Genomic DNA, 25,720 nt, shown 5'->3' with positions numbered 1-25,720 from the left:
TTTTGGCAAGCTTTTGAGTATCCTTCCTGGGAGAGTTTTGGCTCTAGCAGTACAACTTCAGCCAGGGCGACATGACAAGAGAGGTGTCTAGTGGAGTCAAGGACGCCTCCCAAGGCCACTCACATCATGCCAGGGAGGCCGCGCTTTCCTTACTGTGGTAGAGACCTTGCCAAGGGTGGGCCTCTGTGACCGAGGGTTCTCCAAGCTTCATCTTGAGATGAGATGGAGACAGGAGCCCCTTGGGATTCCCTTGTTGGAAACTGACCTTTAATCAGTTCTGTAGAAAAGATGACCATAGAAGGAGCATGGCCCGGTGGCACTTCCCTCACTCATGGCCATCTGGGTGGTGGTGCAGTGTTTCCAGGTGTGTCCAAGTTGTCATGTCGACCAACACGTCAGAGTGCTCCTGCCTGCTGCTTTCAGAGAAACCCTCCCCTCTTCCCGGTGTCCCGTGCTCTGGGGCTCAGCTTCTTGCTCATGTCTTTGTGAGCACGGGGCTCAGGAAGCCCTTTGGCCCCCATTCTTCCTCTTAATTTTTAGAAGCACATCTCTCGGGGGGCAGGAAGACAATGGAAGATCCCTGACTTTGAAGAACCTGCTACTTCCTAACTAGGTGGCCATGTCTCAACCTCCTGAGCCTCAGTTTCCTCATCTGAAAGTGGGAATAAAGGTAGGATCTTCAGGGACTTGTGGGAAGACTGAATGAAAGAAGGTGTGAAGGTCTTTTCAGCACAGTGACCCATTCTTGGGTCACCCTTCACTCCCTGCACATTCAGAGTGTGTGAGCACCTTAGGGATACTCAAGGACCCAGCATGCACCTGTCTCTCTCCACTGGCTCCCTGGAGGCCCATACTCTGCATATTTCTCAGAAATGGCTTTGCCATGTGTGAAGTCCCTCATTACAGGAAGGAATTCAGAGGACGAAAGGGGATGGTCGTTGATCTCGACCAATGACTCACCTTCTTTGGCTTGGAACTTGCCTTTGCAAAATGGACATAATAAAACATTTCCCTTTTCACAGCCCCACCCTTGTCTTCCAGTTTATGAGGCTGGCAGGAACCCTGATAGGTTATAAACTGTTCCAGTCTCCCTTGGAGATCAACATCTGACAGAGGCAGGAAGGATGGTTGCAGTTTATAGAATTGAAGGTTTGCTTTCAAAGCCACCCCCACCCCCCATACCTGGAACTGAAGATGTTGCTGTATCCAGACTTGGCAGGTGGGGTGGAAATAGTTCGGAGCTCAGTCTTGGAGAACCAACAGTCCCCTGATTGACACTTGGGTCTGAATCCATGTGGTAAGATAAATGGTTCTCAGACCCTCAGCAACAGGAAGGTTTTGTTTGAAACTTTGTTTTAAGAGGAGCGCAGGCTCTGGAGTTGAACTCAGGTTTGAATTCCATCTCAACTGTTGCTAGCTGTGTGACCTTGGGCCAGTTTGCTGATCTCTCTGTTCCTCAGTTTCCTTATAGAAGTAATGGCAACCCCTAACTTAATGAATTGTTTTGAGGATGAAATGAGTTTTTTTTTAAATTGTAAAGCTTTTAGAATGGAGTGACGGACACAGTATGGACCTGAAGATTGTTAACTTTTCTTTATATATCTGTCCATCTATCTGTATCATCAGGATCTCTACTGAACAATGAAGGGTTGCTACCCTGGGAAATCTGGGATTTGAAACAGATCTGCCTCTGGTTCCAATCCCATTTTTACTACTCAGAAGTTTTGCAATCTCTGGGCCCTTGCATGTCCTGTTCCTGTTTCCAAAGATACCTAAATAAATTGTGGAAAACACACAAAAAAAACCTTAAAAGGAACAAAGTGGCAATAATCAAACAAGAAATACTGGCAGAGATTTTGGAAAAGATAGAATCTCAAAGAGGTGAGTCCCACATGTAGGGTCATTTTTGTGCAGGAATATTTGATGGCAATAAAAGACTGATCTGTACTTTTGGCTGTCTCTCAGAGAGAGATATGAGAGGAATAGAGAGTAGGACTTTAAATCCCATATTGGTTAAGGATCCTGGTCAATGATTCCCAGTTTCAGCTGAGATGTAGAAAAGCTATACCTTGGAAGAAAGGGTGGAATGGAAGGAAACCAGCTTTAGCTTGGACAGCAACTGGTCTTGGAGTTAGTGACCTCATGTGTTTGACAGAAGCTGATGAAAATCCTCTTTGGAAGAACATAATATCACCCTAGGCCTCAATAAATATATTTTATAATACAATATACAATAAGCAATGAAAGATAACAAGGCATACAAAAAGATAAGATTCCATGAGCAAGAATCAATAGAAACAACTGACAACAAAAACAGACCCACTGAAGTCACTGTGGTTGGGATGATCAGAAATCAATAATGAGACGACTATACATACAATCTCCAAGGAGATGCAAACTAAGAAGATTTTTTTCAGAATTAGGCAAGTGACAACAGATTTAAAAAGAATCAAATAGAAATTTTAGGACTGAAAAATGTAAGAATTAAAACTAAGACCACAATGGAAGGTTTTTAAATTCGATACAACTAAAGAGCAAATTAATAGCAGTGAGTTAGATACAACTAAAGAGAGAATTAATAGCAGTTATCTGCAAGACAGGTCAAAAGGAAATCTCTGGAATAAAGCCTCGGGAGTCAAAGAGAGGGGAAATTCACGAGAGGTAAGTGATGTTTCATGCGTTCTTGGGCGTTTTCTTCATTATTGCTATCACCACCGTAAATTATGCACATATCTGTTTCCTTGAATATTGATTATCTCCTTGACTAGAAAATAAACTCTGTGAAAGCATGGACTTTGTAAATCATGCCTGCTTCGGAATCCTATTGCCCTTACTCACAGAACCTGGCACAGAGTAAATCCTCAATAAATGTTTGTGTAAGAAATAAGTAGTATATCTATTATTATATTATTATATTGTATATTATATTATATTATATCCATTATTGTATTATATTAGTTTTATAGCTGCTATTGGAGTAGAGGCATCATTTACTTATTCTCACACTCATTCACTTACGCATCAGTCATTCATTCATAGACTCTGGAATACCAGGGCCCCACCTTGCTGATGGGTGAGAGGTGATAGTTGTTGGTCTAAGATTAGCCTGTGAAACCGTGGAAGGCTTCCTGTAGGTGGTGATGTTAGAGCTGCAGGGAGTATTTAATTGTGAGTTGGGGCAGGGAATATCATATATTTCCACTTGATCAGTGCCCAAATACTTTGTTCTCACCAGCTTGGCAAACTAGACTGTTCTGCAAGGAAACCAGCCCAGCTACGATTTTATGACTGCACGCCTCCCTCACAGTGTAAACAATCTAAAGAGTAGAGAACAGGCTCGCACTGGCACAACATGGGTTTGTCTTTATGTCTCATTCAGAGGAGAGCAAGGGTAGGTTCTAGGTTCAGAGCAAAGTGACAGTAAGTTTCTTTAGCCTGTAGTTAAATGACCCAGCTAATCATGTAATGGCCAGCTCATCTCAAATTCCTAATGTCACAGCGATGCCAATGTCACTGCTGTAAGTCTCAGTGGAGTGTTCCCAAGGAGCAGTATTCAGTGCTTTCCTTAAAACTTTGGGTTCCTACTCTCCAGTTTTCTGTTTGAGCAAGCCAGACCAGTGAGTGTGGCAGCTGGGACAATCCCTGCAACCAGTGGATGTGCCTGGAGGGAACCACAAGGGAGATGACCAACCTGGACCCCAGTGAGCGGCGGCTGCTGCAGTCTGCACTCTGGGGTTGAGATGCCAGTGAAGCACAGGGAACGGGCTTAGAGCAAAGAACTAGGCGTTTTCCAAAGGCTGTCCACGTGTTTGGAATGCTTTCTTATGCTTGTAATAAAGTTGCACTGTCTAAATTTTAGAAAAATACAAACATGCAAAAATGCAAAACAAAACAAAGAAAAATCCCCATTCCCTGTTCCTCAGAGGTAATCAACTTACCATTTCGGTGTTAATTCATGTGTGTGTGTGTGTGTGTGTGTGTGTGTGTGTGTGTGTGTGTGTCTTTTACAGAAACGGGAGCCTTACCTCTTTGCAAACTTCTTTTCTTGTCCAGTAACACATTGTCTACCTCATTTGGTTTCATTTGGTCCACTGTCTTCTATGAGACTGTTTCGAATGGTTACTGATTCTTCTATGGTAGGCAACACCCTAGTTTATTTGAAAAATCCTCTCGTGTTGGACATTTAGGTTGTTTCCAACTTTTCTAACTTTTCAGATAATTGTATTTGAGGCTAGGTGTTGAGTCAAGAAGTGTTCATCTTTTTAAAGTGTGACATACTTTTTGCCAGTTAAATGGAAAGATTCCAGCAGTTTTAACTCTGCAGAAGTTTACTTGAATAAAGTGTGTGTACAATATTATGATTAACAGTAAATACAGAAACTAAATGCTCCTTTCTTTGACTAGATCTACTCTGAAGGGGTCATTTTGACTCCAATTATTTTTCTTCTAATGTCCCCCACACAAATATCTACATTTGTGTATCTCTTCTATGTATCTATTTATCCATCCATCTATCTAGACAGAGAGAGATGTTTGCCTTTGGAGTAGTAGTTAGTTGGAACAATGGATTTTCCCTCCTTTCAGGAAGTTTGTGAGTTTTTGCACCTGCAGACTTCATAGGGAACTCTCAGTTGCCTGAGGTCAACCACGGTCCAAAAATATTAAATGGAAAATTCCAGAAACAATCAATTCCTAAGTTTCAAATTGCGTGCCATTCTGGATGGCGTGCTGAAATCTTGTGCCATCCTGTTCCACCCTGCCAGGGCCCCTGCCTGGCTTACCCATTCTGTGTGACACTACCCGCCCTTAGTCACCTGGTAACTGTCTCTGTCATCAGATCAGTTGTCTTGGTGACCCAGTGCTTGTGTCCAAGTTACCCTAATTTTACAAATGAAGTCCCCAAGTACAAGAGCGATGATGAAAGGGGGCACCAGGGCATGAGACACGGTGGAACAGATTAACTGTGGCACTAAGTGGCAATGCTGCAGGGCATAAAGGAAATCCAGCTTCTAGAGGGCTCAGTACTGTCTGCGGTTCCAGTCCCCTCTGGGGACTGTGGAATAGACCCTCTGCAAACAAGGGAAGCCACTGCTTCCACCTGTCTGGGTTGGGCTCTGGACCTCCTGCAGGCCTCCCCTGCATGTCTGGATGGGGCGCCCCAGCACCCTGATCTGGCTCTTGGAGGTGACATCATAAGAAATGTCTGTCCCAGACACAGGTGACTTCCTGTTGTCGTGCTGTCTGCCTGAGCTCGCGACAGAAGCATCTGGGCTTTTCTGGTCCAGTAGTTTTCAGCCTTTCCCTACCATTCCACTCAGCCCCTATTGATGGGCCCTTCGAGCACCATACATACTAAGAGAGAGGGAGTCCCCACGACGAAGGAGGCCTGTCTTGGGGGGGGGGCGTGGGGAAGCAAATCTGAATATTTAACTGCAAAAGATGGCAAATGAATGAAGGAAAGCTACATATATCAACATGGATAGAATTTAAAAAATGTACATATAATGTTTAGCAAACAAAAGTCACAGAAGATATCTCCACGTTGGTCTCATTTACATAAAGCTAAAATGTTAAACAATTCTGCATATTGTTTAGGGATACAAATTTATGCAAGGTAAATGCCGCATTTATGCTTTAATGTAATGTGATACTCTGTTTCTCAAGACGGGGTGTCGGCATTATTCTGTACCTGTAGTGGTTTTTTTTTTTTTTTGGTACTGGGGATTGAACCCAGGGGCACATTACCACTGATCCACATCCCCAGCCCTTTTCATTTTTTATTTTAAGACAGGGTCTGGCTAAGTTGCCCAGGCTGGCCTCGAACTTGTGATCCTCCTGCCTCAGCCTCCCGGATTGTTGGGATTTATAGGGGTGCACCACCACTACCCACTCTGCCTGTATTTGTAATTGCTCATATTTCATTTTAAAAGCAGGCTTTAAAGACACATCCACACGTAGTACTTCCTTGGTTTTTTGTTTAAAAATGGTTTTATGGGGGACTGGGGAGATAGCTCAGTCGGTAGAGTGCTTGCCTTGCATGTACAAGGCCCTGGGTTCGATCCCCAGCACTGCAAAAAAAAAAAAAAAAAAAAAAAAAAAAAAAAAAAGAAAAATGGTTTTATGCTTGTCACGGGAAAAAGGTGGGAGGAAATATGAGGTTAAATCACACGAAATTGCAAATTTTGTCGGTTAAAAGTGCACACTATCAACAATTTCATGTGTTTTAATCTAAGACAATAAAATAGCAGCAGCCATTCTCTCCGAACGTGGGGGTATGGGAGATTTTTTTTTTTTTTTTAATTCTTTAATGTCTCTAGATTTTCTGTCACGAACACGTTTGATTGTTCATATCAGAAAAACTTCCACGTGCATTGGGAGGAGGGCGGGAAGGCCGGGCTCTGTAGGGGCTGGGTGAGGTGGGTGCAGAGGGAGGCTGTGGGCTAGTGGGTTCCCGCTCGGCCGGTAGCCAGCTCCTGGGACCGCACACCCGGCCTCAACTCTGCTGACTGCGGCCTCGGGTCTGCAACACAGCTGAGTGGGACCACGATCATTTCCGATCTTCTTTTCTGCCCTGCGAGGCTCGGATTCCAGTGGACGCGCTGCAAGGTCCACTTGACTTTCCGACCACAACCCGTCTTTCTGCTGCCCCCTAGTGTCCGCTGCGGCGCGGGCCGGCAGGTCCCTCACCTGCGGGGTGAGCAGGTTCGTGCCGCAGGGCGGATCCCGCAGTGCTGATGCGGCAGTTGTAGGTAACTCATTTACGCACGGTGACTGTTACAACCACCGCCGTGGGCAATTAGTATCCCTGGCACCGAGATGCCAAACAAAGAAATTGCTGTGGAGTTGTAGAGACAAGTCCTGCGACTCGGGGTGAGCGACAGCAGCATGTCCTGCCGCCACCGTTGTGATCACTGAGATCACATGAAGTGGAGGAATCGAGTGAGGGTCCCCTACAAATAAGAATCATGTCTTTTGTTCTCCTCCAGAGCCCTGTAAACGGTTCTATTTCTGTAGGCGTCTAGCAATTTTGTAATTGCTAGAAAAAGTAATGATGAAGGATATCAAACTCTTCATTTTACACATAAATAATTTAGCAGATGGAATATATTTCAACTTTATTGCCATTTAAGGGAAGTGAGGAGATAGAACAAGAAGAGAAGGAGGGACAGGGAGGGAGACACTTGCAGTTATGGTACCAGGCACGTCCTGAGGTCCTGATGACAGTATCTCAACTTGGAGAAGAAGCAGAGACTGTTCTCATTTTCCAAGATGAGGAAACTGGAGTTTGGAACGAATAGGGGAAATACTGCTGGTCAAGCGTCTTGCAAAGTGGCAGAAGGGTGAAGTGGGCTCAATGCCATTTGACCCTTGCAAAATGCTTTTCCTTTTGGTCCTAAGTCGGTGAGGCAAAAGGAACAATGGAAATCCAAAGAGGACCCAGTGGGAGAGGGAAGTGGGACAGACAGGCAGAGGGACCAACACCACAAGAGCAGGAGCCAACAACAGAAAAAGAGGCAAGGAGCCATGAATTTCCAAGCCATGTGTGTGGGCTGCAACCTTTACCCCCAAACACCACTACCATCCCCATCGCCATCACCACCACCACCACAACACCACCACCATCACCATCACCATCATCACCACCATCACCATCACTACCACATCACCATCACCACCATCACCACCACATCACCATCACCATCACCATCACCATCACCACCATCACCACCACATCACCATCACCATCACATCACCATCACCATCACCATCACCATCATCACCACCATCACCACCACCACCATCACCACCATCATCATCATCACCACCATCAACATCACCATCATCACCACCATCACCATCACCATCATCACCACCATCACCATACCATCACTAGCATCACCACCACATCACCATCACCATCACTATCATCACCATCATCATCACCATCATCACCACCATCACCATCACCATCACCACCATCACCACCATCATCATCACTATCGTCACGATCACCACCACCTCCACCACCACCACCATCACCATCATCACCACCATCACCATCACCATCACCACCATCACCATCATCACTATCACCATCAGCATCTCCACCACCATCACTACCACCACCACCACCACCATCATCACCATCACAATCACCACCAAAATGAAAACAAAGAGAAAGAGAGAGGGAGAAAGAGAGGAGGTGGGGAAACTTGTTGAAGACACCCTTCCCTGTGGCCTACTGGAGACCATCGCAGAAGATCATCACACTTGCTGTGTGTTCACATAGGGTAGAAACAATGAGAGACCACTGGTATCAAAGACTCCTGGAGACAGGGATTTAGGATAGAGAGAGAGAGAGAGAGACAGACACACACATACTGGGTCTTATAGGAAATGTCCCTGAGCCATTGAGGTGCAGAAAGCACAGTTGCAAATCTTGAGCAGCCCTTGGCTTATGCCCTTGTGAAACGAGGGAAATCCCCAAGTGCAGGAAAACCGCCCGACACTGCAGCTCCATCCTGGCTCCACCTGCGGTCCCAGCCCTACCTGGAGCCCTTCTGTAACATTGGAGTCCAAGCCCAAGGCAGGGCTTCCCCTCTGGAGAGCCTACATCCTCCACAGAAGGTGCACCCAGTTCCTAAATACAACTTTTCCTAACTTGTGCTGAAGTCCTTTCCTGTCAGTATGCCAAGAACCTCGGGGGTCCTGAATTGAATTCCCCCTCCCCTCTGGGAACTCCTTCCTCTCTTCTCCTGTGACATCCCCACCCTGAACTTGTCCTGAGAGACTGCCAGACAACCATGTGCGTGCATAGAGCATCCTTCCTGGGCCAGGGTCACGTGTGGAGTGTGTCTGGGTCGGGGCTGGGGTGCCCTTTGTCCTAACTAGTGATTAATGCCTACATATGTTCTCTGTGTCCATCAGAGGGAGATACCATTCACTTAAATTCTAGAAATACAGAACCTGTGACCATGTGGACATGGCTGAGTTGATATTTAACTTGGCTTGGAGAGTCCTGTCTGTACAAGAAGAACAAATTAACAATTAAATTGAGATTGACTGGAGCCTGATATGGCAAGAGAAGAGAGAACAAGATGCCAAGACTTACAGACGTGCCCTTTGCCAGGGAACGAAATATGTTTATTACACACTCATGTTTGCTGATAAAGTCAGTCCCAGGAAGAACCCTGTAGGGCTTCAATTTGAAGGAAAGAATAGATTTTGTTGGCATAGTAGAAATACTATTGTTGATTCTAATTATACACTTGATACATGAACACATTGTGCTCATTAAAAAATACTTATAAAAAAGATTAGGTTGCTCTCACTCTTTCCTCCCTTCACGTTCCTGTCAATTTGGTAGGTATCTTTCTAGACCGTTTCTGCATCTTTAAGCGCATAAACCCCGTAGGAAACAGAGCCCTCTGTGTGATGTTGGTGGCGCTGTGTTTTTTGGGAAGGTGACTCCAAAGGGATCACTCTGCTTTGCTATCCATGCGAGTTCATTTACCCTGCCTCATAGCTCTCCCGCCTAGTTCTTTCAAACTGCTGCCTAAAATTCATGGCCGTTCCATAATTCAAGAAGCCTTTTTCCTATTGGCAAATATTCGGGTTGCTTCTAATATTAGCTTTAACATACCCTTCTGTCTTACATGCCCTTGGACATTGGTCCCAGTGTGTGTACATGATTTGCTTCAGGGTAGATCATAAGATGTGGTCCAGGAGTGCCCCTTTATCCATGGTTTTGCATTCTGTGGTTCCAGTTATCTGCAACTGACTGTGGTCCAAATATAGTATGTGGAAAATTCCAGAAATGAACAATTCATTAGTTTTAAATTGCATGCCATTCTGAGTAGCGTGATGAAATTTCACGCTGTCTTGCTCCCTCCCACCTGGGATGTGAATCATTCCTTTATTCAGTGTATCCACACGGTGTGCACTACCCACCTGTTAGTCACTTAGGAGCCATTGGTTGTCAGATGGATTGTCATTGTATTACAGTGCTTGGGGTCAAATTACCCTTATTTTGCTTCATAATGGCCCCAAAGTCCAAGAGCCATTTATGTTATCAGTTTTGTTATAGCATATTGTTATTATTGTTCTATTTTATGATTAGTTGTTCATCTCTTACTGTGCCTAATTTATAAATTAAACTTTATCATAGGTGTGTATGTACAGAGAATGACATAGTATATATAGTATTAGGCAATTCGTATTAGACAGTTTTAGACAACCACTGGAGGTCTTGGAACTCTTCCCTGTGGGTAAGGGGACTACCGCATTTCTATTTTTATGGTAGATAAGGAGACATGAGTATATCAGCAGGAACAGCCCAGTTGCCCTACAAAGTGGCTGTATTCATTCAGCTCCCAATGGCAACGTTCGAGAATTCTCCTTCCCCACACCCTTGATGGTTCATTCTTGAAAGTCCTAAAGCTAAATTGCTTCACTGAAATTCTATTAGTCACACTTTTTACTCATCTGTACTAAACGCTGCTCGGGTCTGACGATTCTTTTCATGAACTCTGACAGCTGGCACGGCATCCATTCTACCCACAAGCACTCCTTCCCCGTGGCCTTTAAATACAACTTCTAAGCAGCATGGATTTGCACTTACAGAGCGTGCTGTCCAGCACAGGCCTCGGGTGAAAGAAGAAAACGAGCTCATTCAGAGTTCTCTGCGTGGGCCGAAAGGCGAAGGACTTAGGCAGGAAAAGATCTTTGCAAGGAGGGCGGGAGTTTGCATCCCTGCCAATGTGTTTGTGATCTGCATTTCCACAGCTTCCGCAGTGACAGACCCTTTTCCCCTGGTTTCTGAAGTCTGGAGGGTCATTCTTTGCCCCTGAGCCTGTAAGTTTTGTACAAGCAAAAGAATGATTTAAAGAACTTCATTAAGTTGGTGCTTGTGTGCTTAGGGTTTTGTATTTTTTATTCAATATTTGTAAATCTCCCTCCTATTTTCATGCTGTTTTTATTTTATAGACTAGGAAACTAAGGTTCAAAAGCTAAATAACTTGCCTAAGGAGCGATCGCATCCAAGCTTATCAGGCTCCAAATCTTTGTGACCTACTTTAATGCAGAGAAATTAAATAGAAAATCCAACAATAGTGACATGAGACAACAGAGGGTAGAAAGACCGTTTCAGCAACACATACGTAAGGCATACGAGAGCTAGCAATGAAAGAAAATCCATGTGTTGAATAGGGTGCTTTGTGGTTTGTGAGAAGTTATGTGTGGATTATGACATAGTGGTTCAGAGGGCACGCTGGAGCCAGAGGGCCAGGCTGCAAATCCTGGCTCTGCTATTTATGAGCTGTGTGATTTGGAGCAACTTACTTAACCTCTCTGTGCCTCAGTGTTCTCATGTACAACATGGAGATAAAAATAGTATCTATTAACATACTGTAGTGATTAAATAAGATAGTACATGTCAAGCAACCTGGCACGTAGGCAACACCATGAAAAGTCTGTCATCATCTCATGCGGTGATCACTGCCCTCGTTCCCATTTTGCCAAAGAGGAAAAGGAAGCTCGGAATTGAGCAACAGCCCAAGACCACGGAGTCAGTCAGAGACAGACCTGGAGCAGAACCAGGTCTCTGTCGTCCTGTCTGGGGCTTTCCACGTATAGCACCCCCTCTTCGCTTTTCTCAATATGAACACAGGGGTTTGCGCCAGGCTTGGATATCTGTGGGGGACAGGGCGAGACCAGGCTCAGTCCTAGAGGAGGGAATTCAGGAATGTGGAGCACACAGGCCACAATTAATCCAACGGGTTTCATGAACTTTTACTCCCACATGATACCTGTTTTCCGTCGACTTTCTTCCATCCAGCCCCAGCCACCGACGTGATGTCCCCTGTCCCAGGGCACCTACCTGGCATCCCCTGCAGCCCCTCCTCCTCGCTATAGCCAAAGTCATATCTCTAAACACGAACCAGATGTGCCAGCCCCTGAGTAAAACCCTCAGTGGCTCCCCATGACCCAAGGACTTGGATTAAACTCCTTCACGTGGCCTGGGAGATCCCGCTGGATCTAGCCCGTCTTCGTCTGTTTTGTGTTGCTATAACGAGATAGTTGAGGCTTTGTCAGTACAGAGGTTTATTTGGCTCAAGTTCTGGTGGCTGGAAGGTCCAAACAGCATGGTGCCAGTGTTCTGTCAAAGGCCCTGGGCTGTGTCACAACAGGGTGGAAAAGCAGAAAAGGAACTTATTTCTCCTATCCTATCTCACTTCCATTTCTTGCCTCATGGCTCATGCCCTGTGTTCCTTCTGTTCCTTGAAATCCAGCAGTGGTGTTGGAGACGATCTTCTTGCTCTGAACCTTCCTAGTCTGGCCAAGTTCCACTCATCCTTTATGCTTCAGCTTAGAACTCAACTCTTCTGGGAAGCTTTGTCTGCATCTTCCGCTTCACTTTTCAATTTTTTCTCCCCAACGCCCGTACCTCCCTTTTGATAGCATCTGCCATGCGGTTTGTGATTGCTCTGCTTAAGCTAATCCCACAGGATTCTGGGCTCCCTGAAAACCATGGTCGTGTCTCTCTACTTCCCTGCTCTCCCTGGCACCTAGCGCAGCAAATAAGAGTTATTTACATATTGATAATTAGAAAGAGAGATACTAGTCGTAGCCAAGGAAGTGGGGGTTGTTGACAAATGTAACTTGAAGGAGACAAGAAAATAAGACAAAAGGCAGAACCATAAGGAACATTCTTAGGGATGGCAAGAGACTAGTTGCACAGTCCAAAGGGGGAGAAGACAGTAGCATTATTGTGTGAAGATAGAGGGTGAGAAATAGGGGCCAGGATGAGGAAGAAGAGGGAGCCTTGGAGACAGGGCAAAGCTCCATCTCTTAGTTCTGTGATCTTGCAATTGTTTAACCTCTCAGGTTCAGACCCCTGTGATTTGTGAATAAGTAAACAAGAATGAGCCATCTGAAAGAGCCTATTGCAACTGTAGGCTCAGTTTTCTCTTTCTTTTTTTATTTCTCCAGTGTTGGGGATGGAACCCAGGGCTTGGTGCACGTTAGGCAGGTACTCTACCGCTGAGCTACAGCTCCAGCCGTCACTTGTTTATACTTTCCCTCTTTTCCTGACTTTTGCCGCTGCTCTCATCTCCCCCTCTTCTACAAATAGTGCCTTGTCCTTGACGTTTTAAGGCTTCTTGCTCTCTGGTTCCACCTGCTCCTGAGTACTATCCACCGCTAGGGGGCGGAGTAGAACAAACCAAGGTGGGTGCCTCTCTAGCCCTCCCAGGGTCCCTCTATGGTGCCTACCGGCCGAGCCCCCGGAGAAGGGGGCGGGGATTCCATCACGTGACCGTGGTGCCGGGCGCCCGCGCAGGCGTCGTGGGCTCGTCGCCGTCGCCGGGCTCGGTCGCCCGTGCCTCTTCTGCTAGGCGGCCGGCCGGCGGGCCTGCGGCTTTCCCTCGCGCCGCTGCGGGCCGCGGGCCGGGGTCATGTCCCGAAAGCAGGTGGCGAGGAGCCGGCCGGGCAGTGGCAGCCGGAAAGCCGAGGCCGAGCGCAAGCGGGACGAGCGGGCGGCGCGCCGGGCCCTGGCCAAGGAGCGGCGGAACCGGCCGGAGCCCGGCGGCGGCGGCGGCTGCGAGGAGGAGTTCGTCAGCTTCGCCAACCAGCTGCAGGCCCTGGGGCTGAAGCTGCGGGAGGTGCCGGGGGACGGGTGAGGCGGGCCGGGAGCGCGGGAGGCGGCGCCGGGGACGCGCCGGGCCGGGCCGGGCCGGGCCACCGTCGCCGCTCCCGACCTTCCCTTCCTTCGGGCGTCCGGAGCGCCTCCCGCGAGCCAGCACCGCCGCGAGGGCGCGGGTCCCCTCCCCGGGGGCGCGCCGCGACCCGAGGCTCCCAGGCGTGGTGCACGCCGCGAGGGGAGTAGAGGGGGCTCTGCGAGGAGCTCTGGAGCGGGCTGACTGTGGACGGGGCCTGGAAGGCCTTTCCGACGGGTGACGTTGAAGCCGAGACCTGAAGGAATGAGGTGGGGAGACAAGTGGGAAGGGGCGTCAGCCCCCTGCGTGGTGCTTTGCCTCCTTCGGGCCCTTGCTGTTGGCGGTGGCCCCTTCTACACTTGGCCTGCTGTCCACCCAGCTGCAGGCAGATTCTCAGTTTCTTACTCCGCGGGCCTTAGCTTCTCCTGTTGGCAGACGCGCTTACCGAGCTTGCATGGGGCTTGGACAGAAATCCAGGTTCAGTTCTTTAAGGAACACGGGATAAATGAGTCGGGCAGGGGAGAGAGTGGAGGAAGGGAAGGCGATAGGGATCTGGAGCATGGTTGGAAGAAGGAAGATGATAAGGTAGAGGGGGAGGAGAACAGCATCCCCATTCCAAGGGCCGAGAAAAGGAGGTCTGGTTGCTAGGGGTTCACTGCAAGAGACAGTCTCCAGGATAGCCTGGCTCCGTTTTTTCATCCCTTCAAATGAGCTGTCAGTTTGGGCAGAGAGAAGAACAGGGTGAAGCTGGAGACCAACCAGTGTCTCCTTAGCTAGAATTTTTTGTTTTCACGATCTCATGTTACATTGCAGCTTGTTGATCAACGCTGTTAATAAACTGTCCCTAATTTACCTTTCCTACCTTTTCTTCTGTGCTTTGGGCAAATTGGATTTCTCTCTGTTCATGAAGAGTTGGCCACACCCTCTGGCCCTGGTGTTTTTGCTGAAGTCACAATTAGAGCTTGATCACATTTATTCACCACACCTAGCACAGTGCCTGACACAGAAGGTATTCAGTACCTGTTTCCTGAGAGAATGAGAAAAGTTGAGAGGTTAGGCTTAAAGTTCATAGTCTGTCCTGATAGCCCATGTGTAAGCACACTGCTGTATAGACCAAAATACCAGTTGAACACTTTGGAATTGGGGTGAGGCCATTCCTTGCAAATGATTGAATTGTTTGTGTGTTACAGTGGGCATGGTGTTCTCCACCTTAGGGCGCTGGAAACAAGTACTTAACAGAAAGTTGCTCATGAGTAGGAATCAGTGTGAGAGCGGTAAAATCTTTATGGGGCTTTCATATGGTTTTGGGAAGCTTTGAGAGTACTACTTCTCTTTTTCCCCAGAGAGAGCGTACTCCCCTAGTTCTCCACCGCGCTTTGCTGGAGAAGGACACTCGTGACACACTTAGGATACGGATGATGCTGTTAGGAGTTCATAGCCCAGTAAGGGAGAAGCACTGGGTCTCAAGCGTTTTGGTCTTAAGACCCCTTTGCATTCTTAAAAATTATGGAGGAACTCAAGAGCTATTGTTTATTTGAGTTACAGCTGTCAGTATTTACTATATTGGAAAGTAAAACAAATTCTTGAAACAGGGATACACAAACACACGTCCCATTTGCTACCCATACCTGATGTAAGAGTGATAACCTTATATACCTTGTAGCCTCTGGAAAACTCCACTGTACGCTTGTGAGATAATGAAAATGAAGAAGGTAGTTGATAACACGTTAAATTTTTTAGCTCACAGATGCCCTGAAAGAAGACCTTCCCACTTCCCCAGTCTCTTGGGCCATGCTCTGAGAACAGGTGATACAATATATTTACGATATACATCTGTATGGTTTGATATATTCTTAATAACACTGACTGACTGTAGCGGTACTTTTGAGAAGGAAGTGGCTTACCCCTCCCTGAAGTGGTCAGGAAGATCTCAGTTCATTCAGCAGATATTCATAGATATTCATAGCAGGTATTCTGTACTACTAGATGCCTCTCAAGAGGTCATCCTCTGACCTGATTGTGTCTTGAAGGGCCAGTAGGAATATCCCAAGAGAAGATTCCAGGTTGAGTAGTGAATGCAAAGGCCCATTGTTTTTGGGAGGGCCCCAAGTTGTATAGACAATAGGAATATAGACTAGAAGGTCAGAAATAAGGGCAGCGAGGGTGCAGAGGCTAGCTCAGCCGGGGTGCTCAGGTGTCTGACTTCCGAGGTCCCTGTTCTTTGGACAGTATTAGGTAAAGTGATATTTACTCTTGCATGGGCTCCATGAAGCTAAGCCCCTCCTGTCCACTAGTTCTTCACTGGGGTAGCAGGAGCTGAACTTGGTCAGCCCTCTTCGGTGTCGTGGTCCCTTTGAATGTGGTGATGTCAGTCTTCCTCGTTGCAGTGTGTAGTGTAGGGCCTTGTGTATGATGGGAAGTGTCAGATTTTTTACTTACATACCCTTTCTTATGTACCTTAATGAAGTTATGCCACTCTAAGAAAATAGTTGACCACCTTCCCTTTTCTCTCCATTCTGGTCTGATTACAGTGTGAGTAGCCAGAGGTCCTGCATCTTACTGTTGGCAGCTCGGTACTTGTGTTCTATAATTGGTTGTTTTGGAAACTCGAATGCAAGACCTTACTTGTATTCTCTAAAGCTCAGTGCTTCTCAAGCAGGGATGATTTTGCCTCCAGGGGATATTTGGCACTGTCTGGAGACATTTTTGGTTGTCATAACTGGTGGGGTGGGAGGTGGTGGTGTGCTAGAGGCCAGGGATGCTCCCAAGTGTCGTATAATGCACAGGACAGTCCTCATGACAAAGGACTCCCTGCAGGACCCTAGTGTGGAGGTCGAGAAGCTCCCCTGTGGTGTAATGGTGGAGCGTGGCCTCAGGAAGCAGCTGGAGCTCCTGGAGGTCCTTAGGGCACTGCTGCTGTCTTCTCAGCATCTCAGCTGCTCTTGCTGGGTCCCCTGAGGGAGCCTGTAGTGTTTGTCACGTTTCCTGTGTCACTACTTTGTAATCCTGTTAGGAAAGCAAGTGATTTCAGTCTATCTTGACTTGTTTTTAGTGGGCTCAAAGAAAGTTTGGAAAATGAAAAGTAGATTAAATAAATTTAACACTTACTCCTAATACTACTGTCTGGGGAGGATGATGGCTAACTTTCTGTGGTTGACATTTGGGGGAGAGTGCAGACTGGAGCCAGAGTGGCCTGGGTTTGAGCCCTGGGCCCACCACCTGCTAGTTTGTGACCTTGGGCAAGTTACCCTCCAGGGAAAACCCTAACTGCCTCGTGGGGTCTGAAGACTGAGTGCGTCTAGCAGGGTAGAGCACTCCACAGTCCTCGCACACTCACAGCCGTTTCAGTGGTGGCTTCACTGTTTTCGCCGCACGTCACTGTGTGTTTCTGTGTGTAGTGCAAGCCCATCGTGTTGGTGCTCATGCAGCGTGAAGTGGTTCATACCTGCCTTCTGGGCTGATAGGGAGGACATTTGCCCACATCCCTGAAAGTTCTTAGGAAGCAAGCGACTCTGTATAGAGCACTGTGCATAAGGGACTGGGGAGGGGCCGGGGAAGGCGAGGAATGAACGGATCTTGCCATGTAGGAGGAGGAATAGATCGCCATTCATTCCAGTTCTATCTGTAACTCTGATGCACCAATTAAAACATAAATAGAAGGAAGACCAGTAGGGCATAGGAAGGGGACCAGTGGGAGGGGAGGGGAGGGAAAGAAGAATTACTGGGAATTGTAATGGAAAAAACTATGTTATGTGCATTTAGGAGTATGGCAGAATTAACCCCACTATTATGTATAACTAAAATGCACTAATACTTTAAAAAGCAAAATAATTATATGTATATATTTTGTGTTAAATCCTACCTCTTAAAGTAGGTTCAGAAATAGACTAGTAGTGGCAGATGCTAAAGGTTTAAGAAAAACTTGAGAGGAAAATGTTTTATCTGTTAGTCTCCTTTCTTTCCCCCAGTGGTTGAGAAAAGACTACCATTATTAGATTTTAGCAATAGACACCTCAGTCTAGTAGATAGAACTCTATATCCCAGTCCTTTCTAGAATCTTGCCCCAGATGGATTTCTGGCTTCTTGATTTCTGATTTATAGAATCACCCTTATTTAAATTCTCTCTCCTCCTTCTCCACCAAAAATATAAATATACTCCTTATACATTGAAGAGATTCCTGCCTCTTAATTTTCTATTGAAAACTTAACTTTTCTGAGTTGAAAACAAAGCCTTTCTCTCCACACGTAGGTGTGAAATTCTTCTGAAAGTGGTGAGTGCGTGTTTTGGAATTGGCATCGCCTGTCTCATAGCAAGAGCTGCTAGCCTGGCGTAGGGCTGGGTGGCTGGCTTTGAGTGCTCTGTTTCCCTCCTTCCGGGCACCAGGCCGTCTTGTTTCAGTCTCTGTGTTTCTGGGCTTCGGTGCTGGTGATGTGTTGGGAATTTTAGGACTCTTTGAAGGATTTGAAGATAAAGATAACTCTTAGAGTTCATTACTAGCATTTTAATTTTAGAAAAACACAGGGTGTTTAAAGTTTTCATTTGTCAGGAGTAACAGTGGCATGCCGCTCCCTGGGTGACAGGTGAGGAGGCAAGGGGGGCGTCTTTGCACAGTGCAGCTGCTCGCTGTCCAGGTGCTTCCTTCTCATAGCTTTCTCTGCTTCTTAGCACTCCTTCAGGTACTGCGTTCAGTTCGTATTGGGGTCTTGACACATTGCTATCTTCTGGGTACTTTTCGTTAAATGAATGATGTCCTAGAAGAGTAGCTGTAGTGAAACTTAGTTCAGAAAAGAGGCAGTGGATTCGACATCATTTGGAAGGGGGTCTGGGAATTATAGACCGTTGGCCTGGCATGGCCTGTGAGGTCTTCACCCTGTGTTCAGGTAGTTAGGGTGTCCTCAGCTCCACTTGTTGAGGCATCTGAAGCCCAGAGAAATTTAGTGACTTCCCAAGCCAGTCAGCCAGTTGGGGACTAGAATCCTTGTTTGTTGCCTCTGGAGAAGGTAATGTGGTTGAATGTGTCCTGGGGCTCTGCGCCGGCATTTGGGAAGAATCCTGACCTGTCAGACTTGAGGCTTTGCCTCCTCCGTGTGTGAAAGATTTCCAGGGATGGCCTGGCATGAAGCATCATTTGTTTGAAATTAAGTTCAGTTTTGAAAGGTCTTGACCATCATTTTTGTTTTGACAGCAATTGCCTGTTCAGAGCCCTTGGTGATCAGTTGGAGGGACATTCACGAAATCATCTCAAGCACCGACAAGAGACTGTGGACTATATGATAAAGCAGCGGGAAGATTTTGAACCCTTTGTTGAAGATGACATTCCTTTTGAGAAGCATGGTAGGTTCACTGTGGGACATTGGCTTCTTCAGGAATCAGGGATGCTTTGGGTAATTAAGTGCATTAGCATCCCCCCGCCCTGCCCACCAAGAGGTTTGGCTACTGTCAGTTATGGCATTTGTTTATTCATCAGCTACTTATTTGCATGGTCTGTAACAGGCAGCATGCTGGGCTGTTGGGGATCAGTAGATTTAGATGTATGTGCCCTTAATAAAAATGGTGAAGTTGGGGCTGAAAGTGTAGTCAGTGTTAGAGTGCTTGCTTAGCATGCATGGGTTTGATCCCCAGCACCACCAAAAAAGAAACAAAAAAAAAAAAAAAAAAAAGAAAAGAAAAAATACTTTTAATTGACCTGAAAATCTGTTCTTGGTTTTTTGTCGGTAGAATAGGAAGAACTGGCTACACAACTGTGTGTATGCTGGTTCTCTTTTAAAAGGTGAATACACACGACAGAGAAAGTCTGGAAAGACACCAATATTGTATGGTTGTTATTTCTTGGCTGCACTTATTTTTCAGAACTCTCTTTGCATTTCTATAAAAACACTAAAACATCTATCTCATAGGGCTTTTTGTGAAGATTAAATTAGATAACAAGATTAAAATAAATGCTTAGTAAGTTAGTTGCCTGGAGATGATGGGATTATTCTCAGTTGTTTTTGGTTTTTAAAGAATCTCATTACTTTTGTAATCAGAAAAATTAATGAAGTCATGTTAATTTCTCACTAAACTCAAACACAACCTGTATTCTTTGAGGCAAGTCAGTTAATGACTTTACTAATTCCTTTTGGGTCCAGATATATTTAAGAAATACAAATGAACTTTTAGGCTTTAATTCAACAAATATTCACAGAGGCTCCGCCGTGCTAAGTGCTGAATCCTTAACACTTTACACGTAGCATTTTCATCCCAGGGCTCATGTCTGTCTCTTATCAGGAAAGAGAATCCCTCCTGTGTTTTGATCATGGACTCCAGAGGCCACATTGAGAACGGGTGGGAGGGAGGCCAGGAGGGGAGGCGAGGTATGTTGTTCACATTGACGGGATGAGGGAAGAGGAGGGTTTCCACCAAAGCAGCTAAGGGTAAGGATAAGGAGCAGGACCCAGTCCCAGGCACAGCTTGCGTATAACGGACAGGACTTCCTGGCAGCGAAGAGGGGAGAGGGAGGAGACGAGGGTGATTCTGAAGTGTCTGCTTTCGGTGCAACTTTGCGGGGAAGCTATCAGTGACCCTAACCATTCCTCACTAGGAAAGATCTATTTATTAGGCACCAGATACGTAGCATCAAACTGCCAGTGGGTCGTTCATGCCAGTCTCTGAATTCTGATGGCCCCTCTGGGATCACTTTTTGTCTAGCTGATTGACACAGTTCATCAGAGAGTTAGCATTTTACAAATTAAATGTATGCACATGGGGCATGTTTTGTGGCTTAGTGCTGTACAAAAACTTGGGTCACTTTTCCTATTAAAATATTTTGGATAGAAAGAGTTTTTAGTTTGTGATGTGAAATTTCCTTTCAAATCTTCATATATCCTCAGGAAAGGCCATGTGGTAGATTTGGAGGTGTGTCAGGATAGGGCTGATCCCAGATGTGGTCCAGGGGCCACTGTGAATAACAGAGATGCTCCTGAGATTTAGAGGTTGCCTTGCAGGAACCTGGGATAAAGGCCAGACCCCTCTTTGGGCAAGGCCACATTCTTTTCTGAAGCACTTAGGCGTCAGTAGTGTGTCTTCTGGTTGTTTGTTCCCACTAGTTGTAAACTCTTTGAGAGCAAAGACTTAGCTTCATGCTGCCTTCACAAAATCTCAGCTTGCCCTGTACAAAACTCTGTGACCTTGAACAGGTTACTAACTATTCTCTGCCTCAGTTTCCTCATCTGTTGAGTGGCATGCATAATAGTAATACTTCTTCCAGATGTTTGAGGGCCAATTTGGTAACCTATGAGAAACAGAGCAATGCTCGACACATGCATAATAAACATCCCTTAGCATGAGCTTTGTGATCACCGTGTTGTTGTATTTACTGGATGTACTTGGTAAATATTCATTGAAGGAATAAACGAAGGGCTCCTTCTTCAAAGAATGGTTAGTGCTCTGCGGCTGCACACTGTTCACCCAGCTGTATTCAGACACTGATGAAGCTGGTGAGCTGTGCAGGTGTGGATGCTTGTTTCTTACTCTTTGGAACTAAATAAATATCAAAGCTTGTTTGCATTTGGATTTCTTCATTATAAAGACTGCCTTTTTCTTTCTTATTTTCATGCAGTGGCCAGTTTGGCAAAGCCTGGTACTTTTGCCGGCAATGATGCAATTGTAGCCTTTGCAAGAAATCATCAGTTGAATGTGGTGATTCATCAACTAAATGCCCCCCTGTGGCAGGTAGGTCACATGTTCAAGAATTTATCTACTTAATGAGCTTTGGGGACATCCTAACAGATGGGGCTTGACTTGTGACATTGAATATACAGAAACACTCAGACTGTGAGCCTAACCAAGAGTCTTGGAGTGACTGGAATTAATTCCTGTGCTGTGGACAAATGGAGTTGGGAGTACAATCAGAACTCTTAAAATGCTATAAAGGTTATTCTGCAGTCAGTTAATTGAGTAATTTGGGGACAGAGAGCTTAATGTGCAACTTCGGTAAATAATTCCTTAAAAATATCCAAGTGAGCATTTAAAGGATTAATTAGCGCTATAGGTTCTGGTTTTGAAGTTTGCATGTTCCCATGTTTGTTTCTATGCTTTTTGGGTAGAGCGAAACAAGACGAAACTCATCAGAATAGCCATCACCAGCAGTGTGTTTGATCAGCAGAACTACTGCAGGGTCTAGGATGTCCGGCTCGGTTTCTGTTCTGCTCAGCTGTATACAGTGGTTTCAGTGGTTCTTCTACAACGAAAAGAAAAGGTTTTAGAACACATGTCAAGTGTGTGCTGTGGGAGGGCAGACGCGTTGTGAAGCCACTAGGGTTTCCTTCGCCCACCCCTTTGTGGAGTGGTGTCCATTCAGCTCTTTCCACCTTCTTTACCTTTGGTATCTTAAATTAACCTCATCTCCCAAATAGTCCATCACACCAAACATTCTGGAGTATGGACAATCAAAGATTGGGCTGCAGGTGCGTGCAGGCTCCTTCCCTTCTCCTCAGCTCAGAGTGCTTCTTGTCACTTTGTAGCTCGGGTCCTGAAGACTGGCCTGTGATTTCTGTTACTCTCTTCCCCATTACTTCCCTATTTCTAACCTTTTCTTAATTAGAAAATTAAAACATGTTAATTATAGAAAACTTTGAAAGTTCAAAAAAAAACCCCATAAAAGTGAGTAAAACTCACCCAGAGCCACACTGTTTGGAGATGGTCATTGTTAACATTTTAATGTGTCCCTCTCATTCACACACACATACTTAGCTATAAAAAAACATTCAGATGGAATTGGAAAGGTACATAGCAGGGTATTTCTACAACACATTTTAAACATATCTGCATGCAGTACAAATCCGTGTGAGTGTGTGTGTGTGTGTGTGTGTGTGTGTGTGTGTATGTGTATGCATACACACAGGCCTACATTACCCTGTATAATTATTATCATAAAGGTTACAACACCCCTTTTTTAATGTGACATCTATGTATACTCCCTTGTAAATTGCTTAATCATAGCCTGTACTGCTTAAGGAAAAAAAGGTCAAGTTTATAGAGATATGATTTACATGTAGCAAAACTCGCTCTTTTCAGGTGCATAGTTCTGTGTTTTGACAGTCATTCAGCCACCACCACAACTCATGAAATAGTTCCACCACCACAAGTTGCTGCCTGCTCTTCGCAGTCACTGGTGCCTGCACCCAGTGCCCGGCCTCTCGTAACCACGATGTGATTTGTCTCTTACGGTTTTGTTTTTCCAGAATGCCATATAAATGGAAGTATGCAGGCTTTTGTGTCCAGCACAGCTTCTCTTTAACAAAATTCTGCTACGACTCCCAGGGTTGGTAGGAGTTCCACACTACAGGGATCTAATGAGCAGGAGTGAAACAGTAGCTGGATGTTCTCTGGGGCATTGTTGCTGGAGGTAACCTGCTGACTCCAGGTAGAGCGATCACCTTTTCAGTGGGGCACTTTCTACGGATGACGTGTGAGCCAAGAGTACTGGTTACTGCTTTGTTCCAAATTTTGTCATTAGGCTTACACTCTTTAGCAGAAGTCTTCAAAATCATTTGGAGCCTAATCTTGAAGGAAAATACTTGGTGCTAACTCAGTAACCATAGCCTACTTTTTCTTGAATTTGATAACTTTTTTTTCCCGAGTTTCTTGATTACCTAGGTAGTGTGGAAGATAATTCAATGTAATTAGATTTTTTTCACACTTATTTCTGTAGTGTTCTCTTTCATGAATTACTGAATGATGACGGTACATATTTTAAAAATAGATTTATGTTATTTCCATTGGATTTTCTCTACGTCCCTCTTCTCCAGTGAAACTTTTAAGAATTGAAATGCGTTGGTTGCTCTTGTCTGGGTGAGACCTCTTGCATTAGTGATGAGTAGGCTCACACTTAACAGCATAGACACACTGACACTTGCGTGCTTTTCTGGTTAGAAACAGTTTGTGCTATGGGGACATTGTGGATGTGTGTAACATGGAAGGTGAAAGTCCTCTAATCTGCCCATGAAAACTGTGGTTCACAACTTAGGGACTATTCTTTGTTTTTTTTTTTTTTTTTTTTAATATTCATAGTATGTGTATATTGTTGTTAAGTATTTAAGGCTTTAGAAATTGTGTCATTCAAAAATTCTAATACAGTGTCCCCTTTCCTAGTACTCTTCCTGGGAGACAAATGAGCTGTCATTATTTTCTGTATCCACAGTAGACCCTCTGCTCTTTGAGACCTAGATATTCTGCTGGAGAAAACTTCTACAGTCCCAGCATCTGGACCTGGGTGGACCACAGATGCTATTATAATAATGGTAGTTTCTTAACTACTTATGACTTGGAGTAACAAAGAGAAGGAGGTGTTGATGTTTGGAGTTTCAACAAAGAGATAGTTCCTGGGACAGTTACTCTGTCCTAAGGGACAGAGTCAGAGTTACTTTATAGAGTTTTTATGGAAATGGAGGTTTTTTTTTTTTTTTTTTTTTTTTTTTTTTTTTTTTTTTTTTTGTGGTGCTGGGGATCGAACCCAGGACCTTGTGCGTGTGAGGCAAGCACTCTACCAACTGAGCTATCTCCCCAGCCCCCAAAATGGAGTTTTTATTTTGGGATCTGCCCAGACCAGACTTAGAGCTTCTTTCTTGCATGACTTTAGGGAGCCCCGTTCTTGTGTGTACCAGGGTTGCATTCATACACGGAGTACCTTGTCAATGCTGCTTCCAGGGCTGTGCAGTGTAGTAGAATTACTTTACTAAATATAATTTTGTTTTTAAATTGGTGTAAGCGAATATTTTTGAGTTTGTTGCTGATAATATGTCTGTGGTTGATGGAAAATGCAGTTTTTCTTTTAAGGACAGGTGAAGCTAATGAAGTGTGTCAGGTCCTCCATTTATATGACTTCTTTTCAAGGTTCTAGCAATTTTATAATTGTAACTTTGCATTCTGTTTCTCAAAAAAGCATCTCAAATTGTTTGAGCTTTAAGCTCAACAACTCTAGATCCACTCCCATCTTCTCTGTTGGAAGGGCCTGGGTGTTTAAGGGACTGTGAGGTCCTAAAATCCCTGAAACTTAAACTTATCTAATTTTGCTGTAAATCTGCCCTTGGTATTTGAAGGTGTTTTCTTGTGGATTTATTTCCATATTGTAGCATATTAATTAAGTGCATCGAAGCATATAAGCATGGGAAGAAGATAATTCAGAAATCAATAATGACACACCGGGTCATATTTCCAGCTAGCATCTGGCAGAGTCTGCTGACTGGGCTTCCTGGGCAACCCAGGTAGGCACTTCTGCCCAGAGGTCGACAGTCCAGACCCTCTCTGGCATCTCCCCATCTTTTGTCTGCAGATTCGGGGTACAGACAAAAGCAGCGTGAGGGAGTTGCACATTGCCTATCGGTATGGAGAGCACTATGACAGCGTTCGGAGGATCAATGACAACTCGGAGGCGCCAGCACGTCTCCAGACGGATGTGAGTGAGGCCCGCTTCCTTTGCATTTTCTGCCCTACAGGAGGAAGGTCGAGCCTTATGCCCTGAGCTGAAAACCAGGGTTTTCAAGTACAACGTTGCTGCTGAAGATCTCTGGGTTTGGGTATTAGAATGTTTCTTCCTTTTTGGTTCAGTGAGGGAGAGAGAGAGGAAATTGCTTATTAGCCTTTTGTTTCCCCTGTTAGCTGATAGCTGTGATTATGTATATATAAAAATCTGTGAAATTAAAAAATTACTTTCGTATTTTAAAAATTGACCCATGTCTGTTTTCTGAAATTTGGAAACTATAGAAAAGGTAAGAAGAAATACAGAATCACACAGAATCAGCTACCCGGGTGCCAATTTTGTTACTGTTTTGGTAGATTTCCTTTTAGTCATTTAATGTATTACAGATGGTTTAAGATTATATTATTTATATAGCTACAATTCCTGCTTTTTTCAGTTAACACATTATCACAGAAGCCCTTTCTCACCTTGTTACTCATTATTTTTAAAACAATTTTATTTTTTGACTTGTTCATATTTGTCCATGGATCAGAATTCAAAATGTTT

At 45.1% G+C, this 25,720-nt stretch overlaps 1 protein-coding gene across 2 annotated transcripts in view; it reads left to right on the top strand.

Moving 5' to 3' along the window:
• The first annotated feature begins 13,336 nt into the window (after positions 1–13,336).
• Otud3 (OTU deubiquitinase 3) overlaps positions 13,337–25,720 on the top strand; it is a 31,293-nt gene continuing 18,909 nt past the window's right edge. Inside the window, exons 1-4 of one of the 2 annotated variants that reach the window (XM_047565370.1) lie at positions 13,337–13,675; positions 18,902–19,050; positions 21,314–21,426; positions 25,028–25,150. In XM_047565370.1, the coding sequence (XP_047421326.1) occupies positions 13,455–13,675; positions 18,902–19,050; positions 21,314–21,426; positions 25,028–25,150 (606 nt within the window). In that variant the 5' untranslated portion in view covers positions 13,337–13,454. Of the gene's footprint in view, positions 13,676–13,793; positions 13,985–18,901; positions 19,051–21,313; positions 21,427–25,027; positions 25,151–25,720 lie in introns of those variants that run through there. The other variant, XM_047565376.1, reaches the window with a different exon arrangement.

The sequence above is a fragment of the Sciurus carolinensis genome, chromosome 1 (genome assembly GCF_902686445.1).
Source record: "Sciurus carolinensis chromosome 1, mSciCar1.2, whole genome shotgun sequence".
NCBI classification, from domain to species: Eukaryota; Metazoa; Chordata; class Mammalia; order Rodentia; family Sciuridae; genus Sciurus; species Sciurus carolinensis.
Note: the sequence above shows the minus strand (reverse complement) of the source record. Positions and strands in the feature narration are given on the sequence as shown.